The sequence below is a fragment of the Xenopus laevis genome, chromosome 6L (genome assembly GCF_017654675.1).
Source record: "Xenopus laevis strain J_2021 chromosome 6L, Xenopus_laevis_v10.1, whole genome shotgun sequence".
Classification (NCBI taxonomy): Eukaryota; Metazoa; Chordata; class Amphibia; order Anura; family Pipidae; genus Xenopus; species Xenopus laevis.
The window spans coordinates 267133-291166 of record NC_054381.1 but is presented as its reverse complement, the minus strand read 5'-3'; the positions used below and the strand labels follow the sequence as shown (position 1 = coordinate 291166).

Genomic DNA, 24034 nt, shown 5'->3' with positions numbered 1-24034 from the left:
TGTAACTATATAACTGTGTAACTGTGTAACTATATAACTGTGTAACTGTGTAACTATATAACTGTGTAACTATATAACTGTGTAACTATATAACTGTGTAACTGTGTAACTATATAACTGTGTAACTATATAACTATGTAACTATATAACTGTGTAACTATATAACTGTGTAACTGTGTAACTGTGTAACTGTGTAACTATGTAACTGTGTAACTATATAACTGTGTAACTATATAACTGTATAACTATGTAACTGTGTAACTATGTAACTGTGTAACTGTGTAACTGTGTAACTGTGTAACTATATAACTGTGTAACTGTGTAACTATATAACTGTGTAACTATATAACTGTGTAACTGTGTAACTGTGTAACTATATAACTGTGTAACTGTGTAACTGTGTAACTGTGTAACTATGTAACTGTGTAACTATATAACTGTGTAACTATATAACTGTATAACTATGTAACTGTGTAACTATGTAACTGTGTAACTGTGTAACTGTGTAACTGTGTAACTGTATAACTGTGTAACTATGTAACTATATAACTATGTAACTATATAACTGTGTAACTATATAACTGTGTAACTGTGTAACTATATAACTGTGTAACTATGTAACTATATAACTGTGTAACTATATAACTGTGTAACTATATGACTGTGTAACTGTGTAACTATATAACTGTGTAACTGTGTAACTATATAACTGTGTAACTGTGTAACTATGTAACTGTGTAACTATATAACTGTGTAACTATATAACTGTGTAACTATATAACTATATAACTGTGTAACTGTGTAACTATATAACTGTGTCACTATATAACTATATAACTGTGTAACTGTGTAACTGTGTAACTATGTAACTATATAACTATGTAACTGTGTAACTGTGTAACTATATAACTGTGTAACTGTGTAACTATATAACTATGTAACTATATAACTGTGTAACTATGTAACTATGTAACTGTGTAACTATATAACTGTGTAACTATATAACTGTGTAACTATATAACTGTGTAACTATATAACTATGTAACTATATAACTGTGTAACTATATAACTGTGTAACTGTGTAACTGTGTAACTATATAACTGTGTAACTGTGTAACTGTGTAACTATGTAACTGTGTAACTATATAACTGTGTAACTATATAACTGTATAACTATGTAACTGTGTAACTATGTAACTGTGTAACTGTGTAACTATGTAACTATATAACTGTGTAACTGTGTAACTGTGTAACTGTGTAACTGTGTAACTGTATAACTGTGTAACTATGTAACTATATAACTATGTAACTATATAACTGTGTAACTATATGACTGTGTAACTGTGTAACTGTGTAACTGTGTAACTATGTAACTATATAACTGTGTAACTGTGTAACTGTGTAACTGTGTAACTGTGTAACTATATAACTGTGTAACTATGTAACTATATAACTGTGTAACTATATAACTGTGTAACTATATGACTGTGTAACTGTGTAACTATATAACTGTGTAACTGTGTAACTATATAACTGTGTAACTGTGTAACTATGTAACTATGTGACTATATAACTGTGTAACTATGTAACTGTGTAACTATGTAACTGTGTAACTATATAACTATATAACTATGTAACTATATAACTGTGTAAGTATGTAACTGTGTAACTATGTAACTGTGTAACTATGTAACTGTGTAACTGTGTAACTATATAACTGTGTAACTGTGTAACTATATAACTGTGTAACTGTGTAACTATGTAACTATGTGACTATGTAACTATGTAACTATATAACTGTGTAACTATATGACTGTGTAACTGTGTAACTGTGTAACTATGTAACTGTGTAACTATATAACTGTGTAACTATATAACTGTGTAACTATATAACTATGTAACTATATAACTGTGTAACTATATAACTGTGTAACTGTGTAACTGTGTAACTATATAACTGTGTAACTGTGTAACTATATAACTGTGTAACTGTGTAACTGTGTAACTATGTAACTATGTAACTATATAACTATGTAACTGTGTAACTGTGTAACTGTGTAACTACAGATGAAGCCACTTGGATTTGTGAGTTAAATGCGTCATGACTCAGGGTTAATTGAATAAACTGTGTTATCTAAAGTCATCTTAACTCATTTAATGCATTTAACCTTTTCATTAGCATACCAAAGCACCATTGTTCACAATGGTGAATGCTTTAATTAGGTGGGATGCTGTGACACAGTTTTCTGTGTTAAATGAGATAAATGGGATATCTGTGTTTAGTTATTCTGTGTCAAACAGACAAACCAAAGTGGCTGCATCTGTATGTAACTGTGTAACTGTGTAACTATGTAACTATATAACTGTGTAACTGTGTAACTGTGTAACTGTGTAACTGTATAACTGTGTAACTATGTAACTATATAACTATGTAACTATATAACTGTGTAACTATATAACTGTGTAACTGTGTAACTATATAACTGTGTAACTATGTAACTATATAACTGTGTAACTATATAACTGTGTAACTATATGACTGTGTAACTGTGTAACTATATAACTGTGTAACTGTGTAACTATATAACTGTGTAACTGTGTAACTATGTAACTATGTGACTATATAACTGTGTAACTATGTAACTGTGTAACTATGTAACTGTGTAACTATATAACTATATAACTATGTAACTATATAACTGTGTAAGTATGTAACTGTGTAACTATGTAACTGTGTAACTATGTAACTGTGTAACTGTGTAACTATATAACTGTGTAACTATATAACTGTGTAACTATATAACTATGTAACTGTGTAACTATATAACTGTGTAACTGTGTAACTGTGTAACTGTGTAACTGTGTAACTGTGTAACTGTGTAACTATATAACTGTGTAACTGTGTAACTGTTGAACTATATAACTGTGTAACTATATAACTGTGTAACTATGTAACTGTGTAACTATATAACTGTGTAACTGTGTAACTATGTAACTGTGTAACTATATAACTGTGTAACTATATAACTGTGTAACTATATAACTATATAACTGTGTAACTATGTAACTGTGTAACTATGTAACTGTGTAACTGTGTAACTGTGTAACTATATAACTGTATAACTATATAACTGTGTAACTATGTAACTATATAACTGTGTAACTATATAACTGTGTAACTATGTAACTATATAACTGTGTAACTATATAACTGTGTAACTATGTAACTATATAACTGTGTAACTATATAACTGTGTAACTATATAACTATATAACTGTGTAACTGTGTAACTGTGTAACTATATAACTGTATAACTATATAACTGTGTAACTGTGTAACTGTGTAACTGTGTAACTATATAACTGTGTAACTGTGTAACTGTGTAACTGTGTAACTATATAACTGTGTAACTATATAACTGTGTAACTGTGTAACTATATAACTGTGTAACTATATAACTATGTAACTATATAACTGTGTAACTATATAACTGTGTAACTGTGTAACTGTGTAACTGTGTAACTATATAACTGTGTAACTGTGTAACTGTGTAACTGTGTAACTATGTAACTGTGTAACTATATAACTGTGTAACTATATAACTGTGTAACTGTGTAACTGTGTAACTATGTAACTGTGTAACTATATAACTATGTAACTATATAACTATGTAACTGTGTAACTATGTAACTGTGTAACTGTGTAACTGTGTAACTGTGTAACTGTGTAACTGTGTAACTGTATAACTGTGTAACTATGTAACTATATAACTGTGTAACTGTGTAACTATATAACTGTGTAACTGTGTAACTATATAACTGTGTAACTATATAACTGTGTAACTATATAACTATGTAACTATATAACTGTGTAACTATATAACTGTGTAACTGTGTAACTGTGTAACTATGTAACTGTGTAACTATATAACTGTGTAACTATATAACTGTATAACTATGTAACTGTGTAACTATGTAACTGTGTAACTGTGTAACTGTGTAACTGTGTAACTGTATAACTGTGTAACTATGTAACTATATAACTGTGTAACTGTGTAACTATATAACTGTGTAACTGTGTAACTATATAACTGTGTAACTATATAACTGTGTAACTGTGTAACTGTGTAACTATATAACTGTGTAACTGTGTAACTGTGTAACTGTGTAACTATGTAACTGTGTAACTATATAACTGTGTAACTATATAACTGTATAACTATGTAACTGTGTAACTATGTAACTGTGTAACTGTGTAACTGTGTAACTGTGTAACTGTATAACTGTGTAACTATGTAACTATATAACTATGTAACTATATAACTGTGTAACTATATAACTGTGTAACTGTGTAACTATATAACTGTGTAACTATGTAACTATATAACTGTGTAACTATATAACTGTGTAACTATATGACTGTGTAACTGTGTAACTATATAACTGTGTAACTGTGTAACTATATAACTGTGTAACTGTGTAACTATGTAACTATGTGACTATGTAACTGTGTAACTGTGTAACTGTGTAACTGTGTAACTATATAACTGTGTAACTGTGTAACTATGTAACTATGTGACTATGTAACTGTGTAACTGTGTAACTGTGTAACTGTGTAACTATATAACTGTGTAACTATATAACTATATAACTGTGTAACTGTGTAACTATATAACTGTGTAACTGTGTAACTGTGTAACTATGTAACTATATAACTATGTAACTGTGTAACTGTGTAACTATATAACTGTGTAACTGTGTAACTATATAACTATGTAACTATATAACTGTGTAACTATGTAACTATGTAACTGTGTAACTATATAACTGTGTAACTATATAACTGTGTAACTATATAACTGTGTAACTATATAACTGTGTAACTATATAACTGTGTAACTATATAACTGTGTAACTGTGTAACTGTGTAACTATATAACTGTGTAGCTGTGTAACTGTGTAACTATGTAACTGTGTAACTATATAACTGTGTAACTATATAACTGTATAACTATGTAACTGTGTAACTATGTAACTGTGTAACTGTGTAACTATGTAACTATATAACTGTGTAACTGTGTAACTGTGTAACTGTGTAACTATGTAACTATATAACTATGTAACTATATAACTGTGTAACTATATAACTGTGTAACTGTGTAACTATATAACTGTGTAACTATATAACTGTGTAACTATATGACTGTGTAACTGTGTAACTATATAACTGTGTAACTGTGTAACTATATAACTGTGTAACTGTGTAACTATGTAACTATGTGACTATATAACTGTGTAACTATGTAACTGTGTAACTATGTAACTGTGTAACTATATAACTATATAACTATGTAACTATATAACTGTGTAAGTATGTAACTGTGTAACTATGTAACTGTGTAACTATGTAACTGTGTAACTGTGTAACTATATAACTGTGTAACTGTGTAACTATATAACTGTGTAACTGTGTAACTATGTAACTATGTGACTATGTAACTATGTAACTATATAACTGTGTAACTATATGACTGTGTAACTGTGTAACTGTGTAACTATGTAACTGTGTAACTATATAACTGTGTAACTATATAACTGTGTAACTATGTAACTGTGTAACTGTGTAACTGTGTAACTATATAACTATGTAACTGTGTAACTATATAACTATGTAACTGTGTAACTATATAACTGTGTTACTATGTAACTATATAACTGTGTAACTATATAACTGTGTTACTATGTAACTATATAACTGTGTAACTATGTAACTGTGTAACTATATAACTATATAACTATATAACTGTGTAACTATGTAACTGTGTAACTATATAACTATGTAACTGTGTAACTGTGTAACTATGTAACTGTGTAACTATATAACTATGTAACTGTGTAACTGTGTAACTATATAACTATGTAACTGTGTAACTGTGTAACTATATAACTGTGTAACTGTGTAACTATATAACTGTGTAACTGTGTAACTATGTAACTATATAACTGTGTAACTGTGTAACTATATAACTGTGTAACTGTGTAACTATGTAACTATATAACTATGTAACTATATAACTGTGTAACTATGTAACTGTGTAACTATATAACTGTGTTACTATGTAACTATATAACTGTGTAACTGTGTAACTATGTAACTATATAACTATGTAACTATATAACTGTGTAACTATATAACTATGTAACTATGTAACTATATAACTGTGTAACTATATAACTGTGTAACTATATAACTGTGTAACTATATAACTGTGTAACTGTGTAACTATATAACTGTGTACTGGTTGTAACTGTGGTAACTATATAATATACTATGTACTAATAACTGTGTAACTATGTAACTGTGTAACTATATAACTATATAACTATGTAACTATATAACTGTGTAACTATGTAACTATGTAACTATGTAACTATATAACTGTGTAACTATATAACTGTGTAACTGTGTAACTGTGTAACTATGTAACTATATAACTATGTAACTATGTAACTATATAACTGTGTAACTGTGTAACTATATAACTGTGTAACTGTGTAACTATATAACTGTGTAACTATGTAACTGTGTAACTATATAACTATATAACTATGTAACTATATAACTGTGTAACTATATAACTGTGTAACTATGTAACTATATAACTGTGTAACTATATAACTATATAACTATGTAACTGTGTAACTATGTAACTGTGTAACTATAAAACTGTGTAACTATATAACTGTGTAACTATATAACTGTGTAACTGTGTAACTATGTAACTATATATCAATATGGGGGGGTTTGTGGATGCACACCTAAGGCCAATTTCAAAAAGTATAATTTCAAAAAGTATAAAGCCCTGTCTAAGTAATTCAAGTAAATATGCCAGTGCATTTAATTTTGAAACAGGGTTTTTTTGTTACAAAGTTATGATCATAATATTGATAAGCCACCATACCACGTCAAGGTAAAACCCCACATGGTGGTCCCTAACTTATTTATCTTTAGTCATAAAGACCCTGTTTCAAAATTACATGCACTGGCATATTTACTTGAATTACTTAGACAGGGCTTTATACTTTTTGAAATTATACTTTTTGAAATTGGTCTTAGGTGTGCATCCACAAACCCCCCCATATTGATGTATTTGCCTGAAGCTTTGGCTAAGCTCATGTGGTTATTGCACCCTCATACCCCCCCCTTTATACTTTTGGTGGTCCCCCTCACTTGTTGTGCCTTGGTTTGTGCAATCGCTCTCTCTTAAAAGCCATAAGTGCTGGCGGCATGGGAGGGTCTAGCCGTGAAAAAACCAACGTCCCATTAGACACTACTCTATGTACACATACACTTGCATGTCTCTCATTTATTTCTTCTTTATATTCTTTTATTCTATGCTTTCTTACACATATACTCCCAAATACACATACACTTTCCCTTACCACTACCATACATACCTTCACATTTCACTTACACATGTATACACACTATTGTGCAACTGCACATATCACTCTACCTTGATTTTAATTACAACACCTGACTTCTACTTTTCTAAAATGGGCGTTGGTTAAGGCAGTCTCTCCCTCTTAAAAGCCGCTCAGCAGTTGGCGGGGGAGGATCCAGCACAGAGTTGAAACCAAGGCACAGGAGATGTTTATACAAAGAACTGTTACTACAGAGAGGTAATGTACCTTGTTTACTATGACTAAAGATAAATAAGTTAGGGACCACCATGTGGGGTTTTACCTTGACGTGGTATGGTGGCTTATCAATATTATGATCATAACTTTGTAACAAAAAAACCCTGTTTCAAAATTACATGCACTGGCATATTTACTTGAATTACTTAGACAGGGCTTTATACTTTTTGAAATTATACTTTTTGAAATTGGCCTTAGGTGTGCATCCACAAACCCCCCCATATTTATGTAACTATATAACTATGTAACTGTGTAACTATGTAACTGTGTAACTATATAACTATGTAACTGTGTAACTATATAACTGTGTAACTATATAACTGTGTAACTATATAACTGTGTAACTATATAACTGTGTAACTATATAACTGTGTAACTATATAACTGTGTAACTATATAACTGTGTAACTGTGTAACTATATAACTGTGTAACTATATAACTGTGTAACTATATAACTGTGTAACTATATAACTGTGTAACTATGTAACTATGTAGCTGTGTAACTATATAACTGTGTAACTATGTAACTGTGTAACTATGTAACTATATATCTATGTAACTATGTGACTGTGTAACTATGTAACTGTGTAACTATATAACTGTGTAACTATGTAACTGTGTAACTATATAACTATGTAACTATGTAACTGTGTAACTGTGTAACTATATAACTGTGTAACTGTGTAACTATATAACTGTGTAACTATATAACTATGTAACTATATAACTGTGTAACTATATAACTGTGTAACTGTGTAACTATGTAACTGTGTAACTATGTAACTATGTAACTATATAACTGTGTAACTATATAACTGTGTAACTATATAACTATGTAACTATATAACTGTGTAACTGTGTAACAGTGTAACTATGTAACAGTGTAACTATGTAACTGTGTAACTATGTAACTGTGTAACTATATAACTATGTAACTGTGTAACTGTGTAACTATATAACTGTGTAACTATATAACTGTGTAACTGTGTAACTATGTAACTGTGTAACTGTGTAACTATGTAACTGTGTAACTATGTAACTTTGTAACTATGTATCTGTGTAACTTTGTATTTATGTAGTTATGACCAGTCAGGACTCCTGCTACTCCTTTTCTGAGGTCCCCCTCATACTCAGATTGTCAGGACTCAGATGGAGGCTCATAGAACAAATTCAGCTAGAGACGTGACAGTTCCACTTTTCCAAGATCGAGTCTGGGTGTGATCATATTCCTTCTTGTTAAACCTTCTATCTCAGCCATTGGGGGTCCTCACAGGAGTCTTCCAGCAAATACAGGGTCCCATTCAATGACTTAACACTTCTAATACTCCTGCAGTTTCTGCAAGCCTTGCTCCTCTCCAGCTCATCCTCCTGAACTCATTGGTATATAGTACACAGCTCATACTGGTGTCCCCAGGTTATAAGCACAGAGTTCTCTTTGCACAATCCACAGATCAGCCAGGCTGAGTTCCCCTTTAATCTATCTACAGACTCACAGTACCAGAGGCATCCAATCGGCTATTGGAGAGAGTCATCCTACAACATCTAGGGGAGACTGTAGGGAAGTGCCAAGATGGGGTGTCCTGCCACAAACCCCTCTTCCCAGACCAACAGTACTTTGTTTTATTAGAGGGTGGAATTTTGCTACATCTCCTCAGAGCAAACTAGATTGTTTTACTATGTAGCTCCAGTGAGTAAGGGGTGCCCTTCACTGTCTTTTCTACACTGAAAACGTGGAACAATGAGAAAAAGACACAAACATATTTTAAAGGTCAAACAACATCTCCATCTCAGCATTAGTTATAATGTCCTACTGAGAAAGGAGCTGATACACTTTCACCACACTGTCCACCACAGACTGTCCTGGTGTACTCATCCCCTTTGGTCCAATTTACCCCTTTTAAAAACCTGAACATACCATTCTACAACCTCAATATTTTTTATTACTTCAAACTGGGTTGATCTCACCAAAGTAAACAAGCTTTTGTCATCAATAGCGCCTGCTAATGAAGGACAAGATCATTGTGTTTGAATCTATCTGACTTGATGTTCTTTGACTTATTCACCATCATTTAGTAGCTGGTCATATGGGGACACACCAGACTGATGATTTAGCAAAGACGTCCTTTTATTGGCCTGGGATGGTCAACATTTACAATTGTTATTTGCTTTCCTGTGAAACCTGTGCTCCTCTAAGGTCTTCTTCACTCCTTGCCAGTACCTGATAGACTTCTTAGACTTTATTGTTGAATTGCCTCTTTGCCAAGTATTTAATAGTATTTTGGTGGTGGTTGTATAAGGGGGGCCTATCGGCTCCCAGTGGTAGTAGTCAGGACCAAGGAGGAAACTCAACAAGGGTTGAAGTCTGAGTATGCCGTACAAATAGGAATCAGGCACAATCGTTAGTTAAAGTCTAGGCAAGAGTTCAAACAGTCAGGTAGATAAGGATCAGAGTCAGGATCACAGCAGGAATCAAAACCAGGAATCAGACAGACAATAATACACCCAGGATTGAAGACCTATAATTGGGCAGGGTTTCAGCATCCAAGGAGCCCTTTTATTAGAAAATCCCGGCACCATCAATGACATCATCATGCAGCAACACCACACCCATGTGTTCAGCATGGGTGCCGCCATCTTGGATTTTCATCGCGACCGCTGGGAAGGTAAGCAGCACCGTCGGGTGCTTCCGGCAGTCCTGACAGTACCCCGCGTGGGGGGCCACTGGACCACCAAGTCTTGGTTTCTGGGGAAACTGTTTGTAGAATAACTTCACCAAGCGAGGGGCATGGACATCAGAGTGCTTTTCCCATGAACAATCTTCGGGACCGAAGCCCTTCCATTGGATCAGGAATTGTAGAGACCCTCTGAAGAATCTCGAGTCTAAGATCCTTTCCACTTCATATTCTTGTTGGCCATCCACAGAGAAAGCTGAAGGGGGAGACTGATCAGAAGAGAAGCGAGTGGAAATTGCTGGTTTCACCAGGGAAACATGAAGCACATTGGGAATTCGCATCTAAGGGGGAAGCTGAAGTCTAACGGCCACAGGATTGACAATCTCCACAATGGAGAATGGACCAATACATTTTGGACCCAACTTGGGTGAAGGCACTTTTAAGTGAATGTTCCTAGTGGATAACCATACCTTGTCACCAACCTTGTATGGAGGAGAGGACCTGCGTCTCCAATCAGCAAACGTCTTGTGCATAAGAGCACTCTTTTCCAAACTTGATTTGGTTGCAGTCCAAATAGCAGACATATGGGCTTGCGGATGTTGACCGTACACCATTATAAATGGAGACCTTCCAGTGGAGGTGTGGCATGCATTATTATGACCGAATTCCGCCCATGGGAGAATATAGGACCAGTCATCCTGACAGAGGAAAATGTGATTCCTCAAGAATTGTTCCAAAGCTTGATTTACACGCTGAAGAGTAATACCCAAGTCTTTACATAAGGAACACCAAAACTTAGCTGTAAATTGAGATCCCCTGTCAGAGACTATCTCAGCTGGGAAGCCATGCAACTGGAAAATAAACTGGATGAAGAGCTGGGATAGTTCCACCGATGAGGGAAGTTTTCGCAGTGGTATGAAATGCACCATCTTGCTGAAGCGGTCAATAACTACCCAGATCACAGTGTTCTCTCTTGAGGGTGGAAGCTCTACAATGAAGTCCATTGCTAAATGAGTCCATGGACGAGAGGGGATGGGTAAAGGTTGTAATAACCCGCTAGGGCAATTATGGCTAGTCTTGGAAGTGGCACAAATAGTACAGGCAGCAACAAAGTCTTTGACATCTTTACGTACAGTCGGCCACCAGACAAGGCATCGTAATAGCTCAAGAGTCTTTTCAGGACCAGGATGTCCAGCTTGCTTGGAACAATGAGTCTGTTATAGGATGGGCACGCTAGGCTCAGGGGGTAGAAACGCTATCCCAATTGGTGTATCCGTAGGAGGGGAAAACTGACCAGCCAAGATTTGTTTATCAAATTGAGGGAACAGAGATGCAATCATATTGGCAGGAGGAATAATTGGTTCTTTCCTTTCAGGAAAACAATCCACCCTAGTGAAACTTCGGGATAGAGCATCAGCTTTTCGATTCTTGGAGCCAGGGCGATAGGTCAAATCAAAGTTAAAGCGAGAAAAGAAGAGGGCCCATCTTGCCTGTCGGGGATTCAACCTCTTGAGAGTTTGTATGAACTATAAGTTTTTATGGTCAGTATAGATAGTGACCGGGATCAAAGATCCTTCAAGAAAGTGATGCCACTCCTCGAGAGCAAGCTTGACTGCCAAGAGTTCACGATTCCCAACATTGTAATTCTGCTCTGCAGGAGAGAATTTTTTGGAGAAGTAAGCACAAGGATGTAATTTCCCATCAGCAGGATGTCTTTGGGACAAGATAGCACCAGCTCCAACCTCGGGTGCGTCCACCTCAATGGAGAAGGGTAACCCAGGATCAGGATGTCGAAGGACAGAGGCGGAGGTAAAAGCATCCTTCAGAGACTGGAATGCTTCAACAGCTGAAGGGGGCCATGAGCTAAGTTTACCCCCTTTTCGGATGAGAGAGGATGATGGCAATGTGGGAGGAAAACCCCTTAATGAACTGTTGGTAGTAGTTCACAAACCCGATAAATCTTTGTATTGTCTTGGTGCTCAAAGGAAGGGGCCACTCCTGGATCGCGGACACTTTAGCAGGATCCATCTCGAAACCCTCTGGGGAGATGATACAGCCGAGGAAAGGGATCTTGTCCACTTTGAAGAACATTTCTCAATCTTGGCAAAGAGAGAGTTCTTCCTCAAACAAGAGAGTACCTGCTTCATTTGGGCGTGATGAGTCTCCAAGTCCTTGGAGAAGATTAAGATGTCAACGAGGTACACGACCACAAATCTCCCTAAAAGATCCCAGAAGATGTCGTTTATGAATTCTTGGAAGATGGCAGGGGCATTACAGAGGCCAAGGGCATCATGAGGTATTCGTAGTGCCCATCACGAGTGTTGAATGCTGTCTTCCATTCATCTCCTTCACAAATGCGAATCAGGTTGTATGCCACGGCGTAGATCCAACTTACTGAAGATCTTAGCCCCTTTCAGTTGGTCAAATAGTTCAGTGATCAGAGGCAAAGGGTAACGATTCTTCACTGTAATCTTGTTAAGTCCACGGTAATCTAAGCAAGGACGCAGTCGTCTGCCCTTCTTCTCCACGAAGAAGAAACCAGCTCCTGCCAGAGAGGTAGAAGGACGAATAAATCCCCACTGGAGATTCTCCTGGATATATTCTTTCATAGTGGAGGTTTCCGTAGGAGAGAGGGGATAAGTGCGACCCCTAGGGGGCATGGTTCCAGGAAGGCAATCAACTGGGCAGTCGTAGTGATGAGGAGGAGGGAGGAATTCTGCAGACTTTTTACAGAAGACATCACAGAATTCCTTATAGAAGGATGGCAGGGTTTTCAAATCTGATGAAGAGATATACACCCGGTGAAGGGGATTAGCGGGAAGGTAATGTTCTTGACAGAAAGGACTCCAACGAGAGATCTGCCCAGAAGACCAATCAATGGTGGGGTTATATAGGCAAAGCCTGGGTAAACCCAAGACAACAGGAACAGAAGGACAGGAAATAATCAGGAACGACAGCTTTTCTTTATGTAAAGTCCCAACCTGCACAGGCAATTCCCCTGTCGTCATGGAAATGATCTCGGACGATAGTGGCCTGTCGTCAATTACCGCAGGGGAGTAGTCAATGGATACAGGGGAACATCCATATATTTGGCAAAGAGAGCTTCCATGTAATTCCCGGCAGCCTCTGAATCGATGGAGGCAGAGCCGACAATAGTCTTAGTGGCCAGACAAATCTGTAAAGACAGAAGAAACCTGTGAGAGTTCTCTTGATATTTAGGAGTAACGCCCCCTACATGTGTTACCCCGGATTTACCTTGGGGAATGGAACCCTTAGGCTTCACAGGACAGGAATTGGCAAAATGAGATTGACCACCACAGTACAGACATAGGCCCGCCATACGTCTTCGAAGTTTTTCTTTCTCAGAGAGATGGCCCTTCCAACTTGCATTGGCTCCTCTGGACTAGTAGTGGAAGGCTGTTGGGACGGTGCAGGCAACAGAGGGCTTTGAAAGCGTGGAGCCAGCATAGGTTGAAATCTCTTACTGCGCTCCTTGTCAACTTGTGTGCTCTCTAAGACGAGTGTCCACATTAATAGTGAGAGCAATCAAATCCTCCAGCAGGTCAGGAAGTTCCCTGGAGACTATGTCATCCTTAAGTCGAGTTGATAAACCTTGGTAGAAAACAGCCTTGTAAGCCTCATCATTCCAAGAGGTCTCTGCCATTAAAGTTCTAAAGTCAATGGCATACTCACTGGCACTGCGGTTTCCCTGCCGGAGTTGCAGGAGCTGAGAAGAGGCATTAGCGACCCGACCCGGGGCATCAAACACGGTTTGGAAGGCCTGGAAAAATGCTTTGACATCAAAGGTCAATGGAGAATTTTTCTCCCAGAGAGATGTTGCCCACTCGAGCGGTTTGCCCTCCAGACGAGACATCACATACCCCACCTTGGCACGATCACTGGACTACTGCGAGGGTTGAAACTCGAATTGGATCTGGCACTGTGTAGCGAAACCGCTGCAGGCGTGAGGATCCCCATTGGAGCGAGGTGGAGGAGGGATACGTGGCTCGCCAGCCGATCAGACTCCAGTGGGAGGAACAGCGAGTTTGGGAGCAATTGGAGACGGAGGCATTCGGGAAAGGAGAGTATCGAGTACCTGCCCAATGCGGAACTGCTGAGCTTCATAATCTTCCATGCGGGACACCAATCCCCATGTTGCGCATCCAACATCAGCCGTAGCATCCTCAGTGGGGTCCGTGGCCCATGGTACATGTCAGGGGGCCTATTGGCTCCCAGCGGGAGTAGTCAGGACTGAGGAGGACGCCCAACAAGGGTTAAAGTCTGAGTATGCAAATAGGAATCAGGCACAATTGTTAGTTAAAGTCCAGGCAAGAGTTCAAACAGGCAGGTAGATAAGGAATCAGACAGACAATAATACTCCCAGGTACGCACAGGATTGAAGACCTATAACTGGGCAGGGTTTCAGCATCCAGGGTGCCCTTTTATTACAAAATCCCGGCACCATCGATGACATCATCATGCAGCGACGCCGCACCCATGTGTTCAGCATGGATTTTCATTGCGACCGCCGGGAAGGTTAAGCAGCGCCGTCGGGTGGTTCCGGCAGTCCTGACATGTTCACCGTCTGAGATGACCCATTTTATTTCCCTCTTCAGCATTTGCAGTAACTACTGCTGAAGTTTTTATTGAAGAAATTGTTCAATTACATGAAGTACCAGATTATGGAGTACCAGAAATTGTTTCTACCAACATGTACAATTAACTTCCTAATTCTGGGGAGACTGGGTCTTTCTTTGTATCCAAAGGGTGAAGTGGAAAGAATCAAATACTTGTGTTTTATTTATGTCTTTCTTACCTATTACTGGGCAACCGCATTAGACTTTGGCTGAATTTGCATATAATAATTCTATATTTTCTCTTTTATGAAGCAAAGTCTATTCTTTACTAATTTTGGGCTTTTCCCACAGATTCCTCCTAAGGAAACATCAGTAGCTGCAGTTAAAGATCCCTTGTCTTTCATTGCCAAGAACTCCCAAATGATCCAACAAACTGTGAAACAGGCACAAAAGTTCTTTGCTGATTAAAAAACAAAGAAGTGATCCTGAATATAAGGTTGGACATTAATCTGTGTGATTAATTAGCCACCATATTACTTTGACAGACAAGTTGATTGTTCATTTGTGAAACAGGTGAATGAAATAGAATTTCCAACCTCTCATAAGATTCAGCCTGTTTGTCATGTCGCAATATTAAAACCCATGATGATGATGATGATGATGATGAAAAAGACGACATTTCTGGGGAGTTGTCCTCCACCTCCTGCTCATTAGTTGAGGCTGTTGAGGAATTTGAGGTTGAATGAGGTTTGGGCTGTAGAAGAAGGAGAGGTGAGTTGCAGTATTTAGTTTTCCATATGAAGAGGACTCTTGGGTGTTTATTGCTCCTCAGCTTGAAAGAACAAAAGCCTCTCCAGAAAAACCAGCCCCAGAGGTTGGGGGGCAAGGTCATCCTGCTTCTGCCAATCAGGTGCTCCGCTCATATATATACTGTATATATATATATATAAGTCAATGTGCACTCACTTGTGGATATCTCCATGCAAACACTTTGACGCATTCATATGTTTGTCCATGTGCTCTGGGTGTCAGTAGATGCCAAGCCCTAAGTTCAGTGTGAGGTGATCATTCCCCTGACTGACACTTAAGGTTAGGGTTACCCTAATACACATACATATAATTGTAACGTCTATGGCCACCCATTGCTGACATTCCTGGTTTCATCTTTACCTTCTGCTTTTAACCTCTGACTCTTCAATACTTTTTTGCTTTGAGCTGAGCTACATTTATCATTGGTCCTGACTGCTGCCCCCATGTTTCCTGATTCTCTGTGATCCAGATGCCCAACTCCTCCTCATCTGAGCTCACACTCATACTCGTGTTCTCAGTACTGAGTGGGGTAACATGGGAGATGTGACTTCTCTACACCTACAGTTCTACTACCCACCCCACCGACATCTTATCCTTCTAATGAACTCTGCACTTACAATCATATTAATCACCCCTGTAATATGTATAAAATATGTGGGTATTTAAGGGATATGACCAACATTAGCCACACCTCCTCTGATGAATCACCCAATAGCGTGGAACACGTCAGGAGGGAGTGGCTGACATGAGATAGGCAGACGGGGGAGGAGCAATGCCTTGTGGTGTGACATGGAGAAAGTTTTTTCAATGTGATTCATATTGTTATTGGTGATTTTATACAAATAAATGTTTGAAGTGAGATACTTTAAGTTTTTACATGATATTAATGACCTGCCTCCCATCTCTCCTCTCCCCTCTATACATCCAGTACTGTTACTTCTCAACATTCCACCCCTTGTATCTGTCACACACTCCTACAGTCCTACTACTTACCTACAACACACCCCTTGTATCTGTCACACACACCTACAGTCCTACTACTTACCTACAACACACCCCTTGTATCTGTCACACACACCTACAGTCCTACTACTTACCTACAACACACCCCTTGTATCTGTCACACACACCTACAGTCCTACTACTTACCTACAACACACCCCTTGTATCTGTCACACACACCTACAGTCCTACTACTTACCTACAACACACCCCTTGTATCTGTCACACACACCTACAGCCCTACTACTTACCTACAACACACCCCTTGTATCTGTCACACACACCTATAGTCCTACTACTTACCTACATTCCACCCCTTATATCTGTCACACACACCTACAGTCCTACTACTTACGTACAACACACCCCTTGTATCTGTCACACACACCTACAGTCCTACTACTTACCTACATTCCACCCCTTGTATCTGTCACACACACCTATAGTCCTACTACTTACCTACATTCCACCCCTTGTATCTGTCACACACACCTACAGTCCTACTACTTACCTACAACACACCCCTTGTATCTGTCACACACACCTACAGTCCTACTACTTACCTACAACACACCCCTTGTATCTGTCACACACACCTACAGTCCTACTACTTACCTACAACACGTCCCTTGTATCTGTCACACACACCTACAGTCCTACTACTTACCTACAACACGTCCCTTGTATCTGTCACACACACCTACAGTCCTACTACTTACCTACAACACGTCCCTTGTATCTGTCACACACACCTACAGTCCTACTACTTACCTACAACACGTCCCTTGTATCTGTCACACACACCTACAGTCCTACTACTTACCTACAACACGTCCCTTGTATCTGTCACACACACATACAGTCCTACTACTTATTTATTTGCCCATCACTACTCTTATCCATTCTCATTACTATTACTCACTGTCCTCCTATATCTCTCCTGCAATTACATGACTAGTTGTCCTGCCCCTATATTACTTATTATACTGTATCTGATTATTACTCCCTCTCTATTCCTGCCTCATATTCTTACTGTCTCTTTTGTCCCGAGTGGTGTCCATGACTCTATAGCTCAGTTACTTACAGTGCTGTCACTTTCTCTTCTCTGAGTTCTTGTTCTCCTCTGGGAAATCCCAAGTAGTTTTTCTCGGAAAACCTTAAGTGACATGTAGAGATTCCCCAGTTAGTTCTCTCGGTGATTATTCCCAATCGTTTTCTAAGCAAAGACTGGGGAGGGAGGTGGGGGTAATGTATCCATGAGTGAAGTCCGTCTGTCTGTCTATATACTGAGCGCTGATACGTAGCATTTCTGTTTCATTCAGCAAAGAATAAATGGAAGGGCTTCTGCCTCCTCTAGTTCTGCCCACACCTGACACCATTCTATGCAACTGTGCTTGGTCTCTACTCTCTAGTGTAAATTAATAGTATGGGGATGATTCTATAAGAAACAGGGAAATCTCCCAATATTATTCTTCTGACCCCCAGTCCCTCCACACAATACATTGGCACTAATGTAAAATTAATTAACTCACCTCATAGAGATAATCAAAGATTTCCAATATTGTGAGGATGCTAGCGCCAATAAATAGCCCCATCTGGCCCCCGATGTCTCCTGGAAGACCCCAGAAAAAAACGCTCAAACAAACAGGTAGGATTTTAAAGATTTCCATTAAATAGAGAAAAAGACATGAATAGAGCAGTTTCTAGGAATGAGACAGAATTAGAGCAGAATCATAGAAAGAAGCAGGAGTAGGACAGTATCAGTAAATATGGAGTAGGGAACTATCAGGGACAGAGACAAGAGTAGGGCAGTATCAGTAAATATAGAGTACGACAGTATTAGTAAATATGTAAATATGGAGTAGGGCAGTATCAGTTAATATGGAGTAGGGCAGTATCAGTAAATATAGAGTACGACAGTATCAGTAAATATGGAGTAGGGAGCTATCAGGGACAGAGACAAGAGTAGGACAGTATCAGTAAATATGGAAAATGACAGTATCAGTAAATATGGAGTAGGGAACTATCAGGGACAGAGACAGGAGTAGGACAGTATCAGTAAATATAGAGTAGGGCAGTATTAGTAAATATGTAAATATAGAGTAGGGCAGTATCAGTTAATATGGAGTAGGGCAGTATCAGGGACAGAGACAGGAGTAGAGTAGTATCAGTAAATATGGAGTATGGCAGTATCAGAGGAAGATACAGGATTAAGGCAGTATCAAGAAGAGACAAGAATGTTGTATTATCAGACAAAGAGAAATGCCTCGGGCAATCTCAGGAAAAGAGATAAGAGATAAAAAGTTGTGGGTGTTATCAGGGTAAGAGATGAATTCATAAGTGCATAATGCATAAAACCAAGCTGCAGAGATAAATAGGCAAAAAGTGAGTTGTACAAACCCAGAAGTCCAGCCATCTCATACTCCTTCTTTTGCTCAATTGTCTCATAGTTTAATGCTTCAAAGAAAATGTCCAAAACCAGAATATTCTCCCTGAGAGAGAAGAAGACAGACAGAAACTACAGAGCAGCAGGGCTGAAAAGATAGAATGTTGCTTTAAAAGACAAAATCAGCATAATAGAGAAAAGAGGTAGCCAGGTAATAGAGACAGTCTGCAGTGGATAGAATGTCAGCTAGGAATGGACTTTGGAAAAAAATAAAGGAATTCAGAATAGAGATGAGTGAGTATATCATCTTAAGTAGGGAGAATGTGAGTAGGGATGAATAGAAGAAAAAATAAGAGAAGAAAAAATAATAAGTATGGAATTATGAGGACAGAGAATGTTGAGTGGGGAAGAAGGAATGTCGAAATTAGAGTATAAGGCTCAGGCCACATGGAGGCCAAAATCTGCTGACTGATGTAAGCCCTACTCCGGCAGTAGAGAAGTAGAGTGGAGAATTGAGGGATAGCGTATGGTGAGTAGGGAAAAGAGGATGGAGAAATGAGAAAAACACAAAGGGTAAGGGATCAGGGAACAAAGAATAGTGAGTAGTGAAGAGAGGATGGATCAGTGGAAGAATAGGGAATGTAAATAGGGATGAGGGTGAGAACAAAAGAGAGGATGAAGGAATATGGGAAGACAGAATGAAGATGAAGAAAGACAGAATTGAGAATCTATAGTAATGAATCAAATCAACTAGACTTGCTGTAGAGAAGAAAGGATGGAGGAAAAAGACAATAGAAAATGGTGAGTACAGAAGAGAGGATGAATAAATAAAGGAATATAGAACAGTGCATAGAGAAGAAAGAATGGAGAATGAGACAATAGAGGATGGTGAGTACAGAGAAGAGGATGAATAAATAAAGGAATAGGGAATGGTGAGTAGAACAGAATAAATGGAGGGATGAGAATGTCTCTTACGCTATGTATTGTTCGCTTTTGTTATATTTCCGGGCTAAGTATCTTGCTGACGCCTTGCTCGGGATCTTTACCATTGACAGCTCTTTTCCGTATCTTACTGTGCGGCAGGGGGTGTCACACACACAATAAGTGTTGTCCTCCTCTACTAGGAAATCTTTAATATAGGGATGGAAGAGAGTAAGGAAAGAAAGGCAGGAGGAAGAGGCAATATGCAGAGACAGCGGAGTATTTCTGGGAGAATACTGGCCCCAGACTGTTATCCGTTATAATTGAGGCTATACAGGATTTTACTAGTGTTCATCTCCTGCATCCCTTAGCACAGTGACCTCCAGAGCCTTTGAACCAAAATAGTCCTCGTGTTTCCCTCATGTTTCCTATGTTATCCCCTAAATCTTTTTCTCATGCATCGCTTTTCTCCTGCACATCTTTCTTATAACCCCACCTTCAGGTTGATGGCAGATATACCAGTTTTGAGTGTCTGTGCATTTTGTGGCTAATGCCACCTATTGCCTCCTAAGGAGGATAACATGCTCAGAATCAACACATACAGTATCTCGTGAAAATGCAGCACTGGGGTGTTGTCCTCTCCTTCATATGTATTGTGCCCCTTACAATACAGTGAATAAATATCTCTCACCTAGCTGGCTGTCCGCACACTCATACTGGTCAGGGCTGCACACGGTGGCATTACCTGTAGGAGTAAATTAGAGACCTTATGGTAAAGTTTTAAAGTGACTCCAGTGGAGTGATCAACAATAATTACTTTATTAACACATCCAGTGACAATTATAGTGGCAGGTGAACAAATGAATGTCTTCAATCTTTATAGAGGAACAAGACAAGGATGTCCTGCATCTCCATTGCCTTTTAATTTCGCTATGATCCCCCTTATGAGATAGTTAAACAAAACCAAAACTTTCAAGGTATTCAAATTTGAGGTAAAACACTGAAAACATCTGTCTTTGTTAATGATTTACTTCTTATTGTTCAGGATCTCCAGAGATCTATTAGGAATACTTTTTAATTTTTTTGATTGCTATAGCAGTATTTCAGGTTATACTATTAATTCAAATATACGTTTTTTCCAATTCTATACCCAAACATATTTTATCAGAACTAAAGATCAAATCTTCCTCTGCTACTATAAAATACTTGGGTATTTCATCCCCTTCTAATCTATCCAGATTATATTCTTTAATTGTTTCTCCTTTATTCAAACTTTCTGAAACTTTATGTAATAAGCAGATCAATTGACCTCTTAAATATTTTGGCAAGAGTGGCATTTTTATAAATTTTGATTTGAAATCTAGTACTCCCTTTTGAACCTTCCTATTCTATTAACACATGCAGATGTTAAAAAATTGGACCAACCTTTATGAAAATTCTTATGGCAAAATAAAAAAGTAAGATTTCTTTATCAAAACTTTTGGAAAGTATAAATGTTCCAGATTTTAGAAAATTCAACCTCCCCTCATTCTGAAAATATTTAATTGAATGGATCTCAGGAAAAGAGAATTTTACCAATTTGAGATTTGGGTCCACTTTAGAATCAGGAGAGCAGATAGCGTTTAACATGTTGATGCTAAAAGGAGTATCTTACACAGATACAATTGTTACATGGAAAACCCTCTTCAAACTTCATGGATATAAACAATACATTTTGGCCTTTCAATCACCATTCAATTTAAGTTACTTTTCTAGAAATGTTAGAAATCTCTTAATTCCTTCTTGGAAAAAGAAAGGGATTTGACAAATACAACATATTGTTGATCCTCATTCTTGGGAGTTTATTACATCTACGTTAACATTTATATAACATACATGAAGTTTAGGATTGAACTAATTCAGCAAAAGGATATTTTAGCTGTTAATAAACACCCTTTAAAGGAGTCACTTCAATAAATAACCAAGAAGCCATCTCAGAACAAAATACCCATCATTAATGATTTATTATTTCAACCAACTGATTGTGTCTCTCATCCTTTGCAAAATGTTGCTGCTAAATGGTCTTTATTCTTAGAGACGGTGATTTATCCTCAGCTATTGATTTCCTCCATAAGGAATTATTACAATATTATTATTCCAATATAGATGAATACATTTATGGTCAAAAGTCACTCCCCAGTGGAAACACATTAAAAAACTTGAAGAATTTGTATTTCTTGTGAAAGCAGCAGCTGGTGATTCTGTATTTTTACATTGGGCTGAAAGATATTCTGTCATATGTGAATGTCTTTGTTTCCTGGAAGGAATTTGATTTAGATATGGAGATCTAAAGACGAGGAAATGTTTTATAGAGAGTTGGTCTAAATACACAGATAATCTACCAACTGCTGATAAAAGAGAAATTCAGAAATGGATGTACAATTCTTAGAATGTAGAAAGTGAACCTTAACTTATCCATTTAGCTTTCCATTGATATGAGACTTTTAGTTCCAAGCAGAGACATATAAGTGATGAATAAATGAATGAACTAATTAACAAACTAAATCTGGAACTATGTCTTGTTGTTATCGAGTGTTTGGGATTTCTTTATTGATTTTCTCATCATTAATATTGCTATTTTGTCATATGTCTGAATGTCACACGTCAGTAAAAACAATTGATCAAACAATAGACTTTCTCTTCCATAACTGACCTGAGGCCCAGCCTTTCCTGATACCACTTCCCTGACTTGAGTTGAATGTTGGGGGTTGGAGTTAATTATAAAAACCAGTCTGTGGATTCTGGCAAATGCCAGAGGGGCTGCTTTAAAATGCCCAAACAGTGTATATTTATTGGGGGGCTGTTTGGGTCTCTGTTTACTTGACATGTCAGGGGCTATTTTGATTCCCAATCCAGACCTGACCTCAACCACCAGCTACACCACTGTGCCTACTGACTCATGTTGTGCTCCATCACCCTGACCTTGGATTAACAACAAGAGAAGTCCCGGGACAGAGAGAAGTCTCATTGCTTGGCAAAGCCATGCAAGCGCTCTAACATTCTAGTCATTAATTCACCATTGGGGGCGCTGTGTTTAGTGAAGTTAATGAATATCAATGTATTTTATTGTGTAATACTGCTGAAACATAAACAAGATCCTCAAAATGACCCCAAATATTATAGGATATTTACATGTAACCCAATAAATATAAAGGCTGAATATTAGATGGGTATATGGCTCAATAAGCTGCCATTAGAGTTTTGCCCCCCACACTGACAGCACCCCCTCCTCACCGGGCATATGCACCATCCGACACTTGCACTTCTCAAAGATGTACCGGGATTCACAATCGATACGACAAGCTGTGATACTGTAGGTCTTGAAGTACGGAGAGTCAAGAGGGTCAGATCTACAGTCTCCCCATGGACGGGGCAGGTACACCAGCTGAGAGGAGAGAGTTAAGGGCAGAATGGGAACAAAAGGGAACATTAAATAGAAGATACATCAGGTCTACAAACGATGTGTGAATAATAATGGCACATTCACTTGCAACATGACTGCAAAAGCAACAGAGGAATCTCGTGACACAATTGCACAGCCAACTGCAACGATGAGACAAAGGATACTTCTTGCTGTTGGCACGACACAAACGTCTGAAATCCAGGGGCCACACCAAACCCCAGCTGGTCTATAAATGGGGGTTCATCCTGACTGTGTATCTGGACCTTCACCCCAGCCTCAAGGGACGTCTCATCTATCCGCGGGGGGAGAAGGAGAGAGAAGCAGAGGAAGAACAGAAATGGTGGCTTTCTGGTGTGAACGTGTCTAGTTCTGTACTATTTCCCACTGAGCCCACTTGCACATAATGGGACAACAGGTATGTAGGCACCACATGGCACAACTGGGCAAATAGTCCAAGTCTGGCCAATAATATCCGTATGTAAAGATCAGGCTCAATCTCATCTCAATAACTAAGCACCAAAA

At 37.9% G+C, this 24034-nt stretch overlaps 1 protein-coding gene across 1 annotated transcript in view; it reads right to left on the bottom strand.

The window, feature by feature from the left end:
* The window catches only part of LOC108704620 (acid-sensing ion channel 1C), a 47145-nt gene that overhangs the window by 20190 nt on the left and 2921 nt on the right, over positions 1–24034 (bottom strand). The window contains exons 4-10 of the mRNA XM_041566812.1: positions 23677–23804; positions 23344–23494; positions 20762–20815; positions 20125–20278; positions 19164–19255; positions 18296–18375; positions 17848–17919 (exon numbers count right to left, since the gene is read on the bottom strand). Of these exons, the coding sequence (XP_041422746.1) occupies positions 17848–17919; positions 18296–18375; positions 19164–19255; positions 20125–20278; positions 20762–20815; positions 23344–23494; positions 23677–23804 (731 nt within the window). The remainder of the gene's footprint in view (positions 1–17847; positions 17920–18295; positions 18376–19163; positions 19256–20124; positions 20279–20761; positions 20816–23343; positions 23495–23676; positions 23805–24034) is intronic.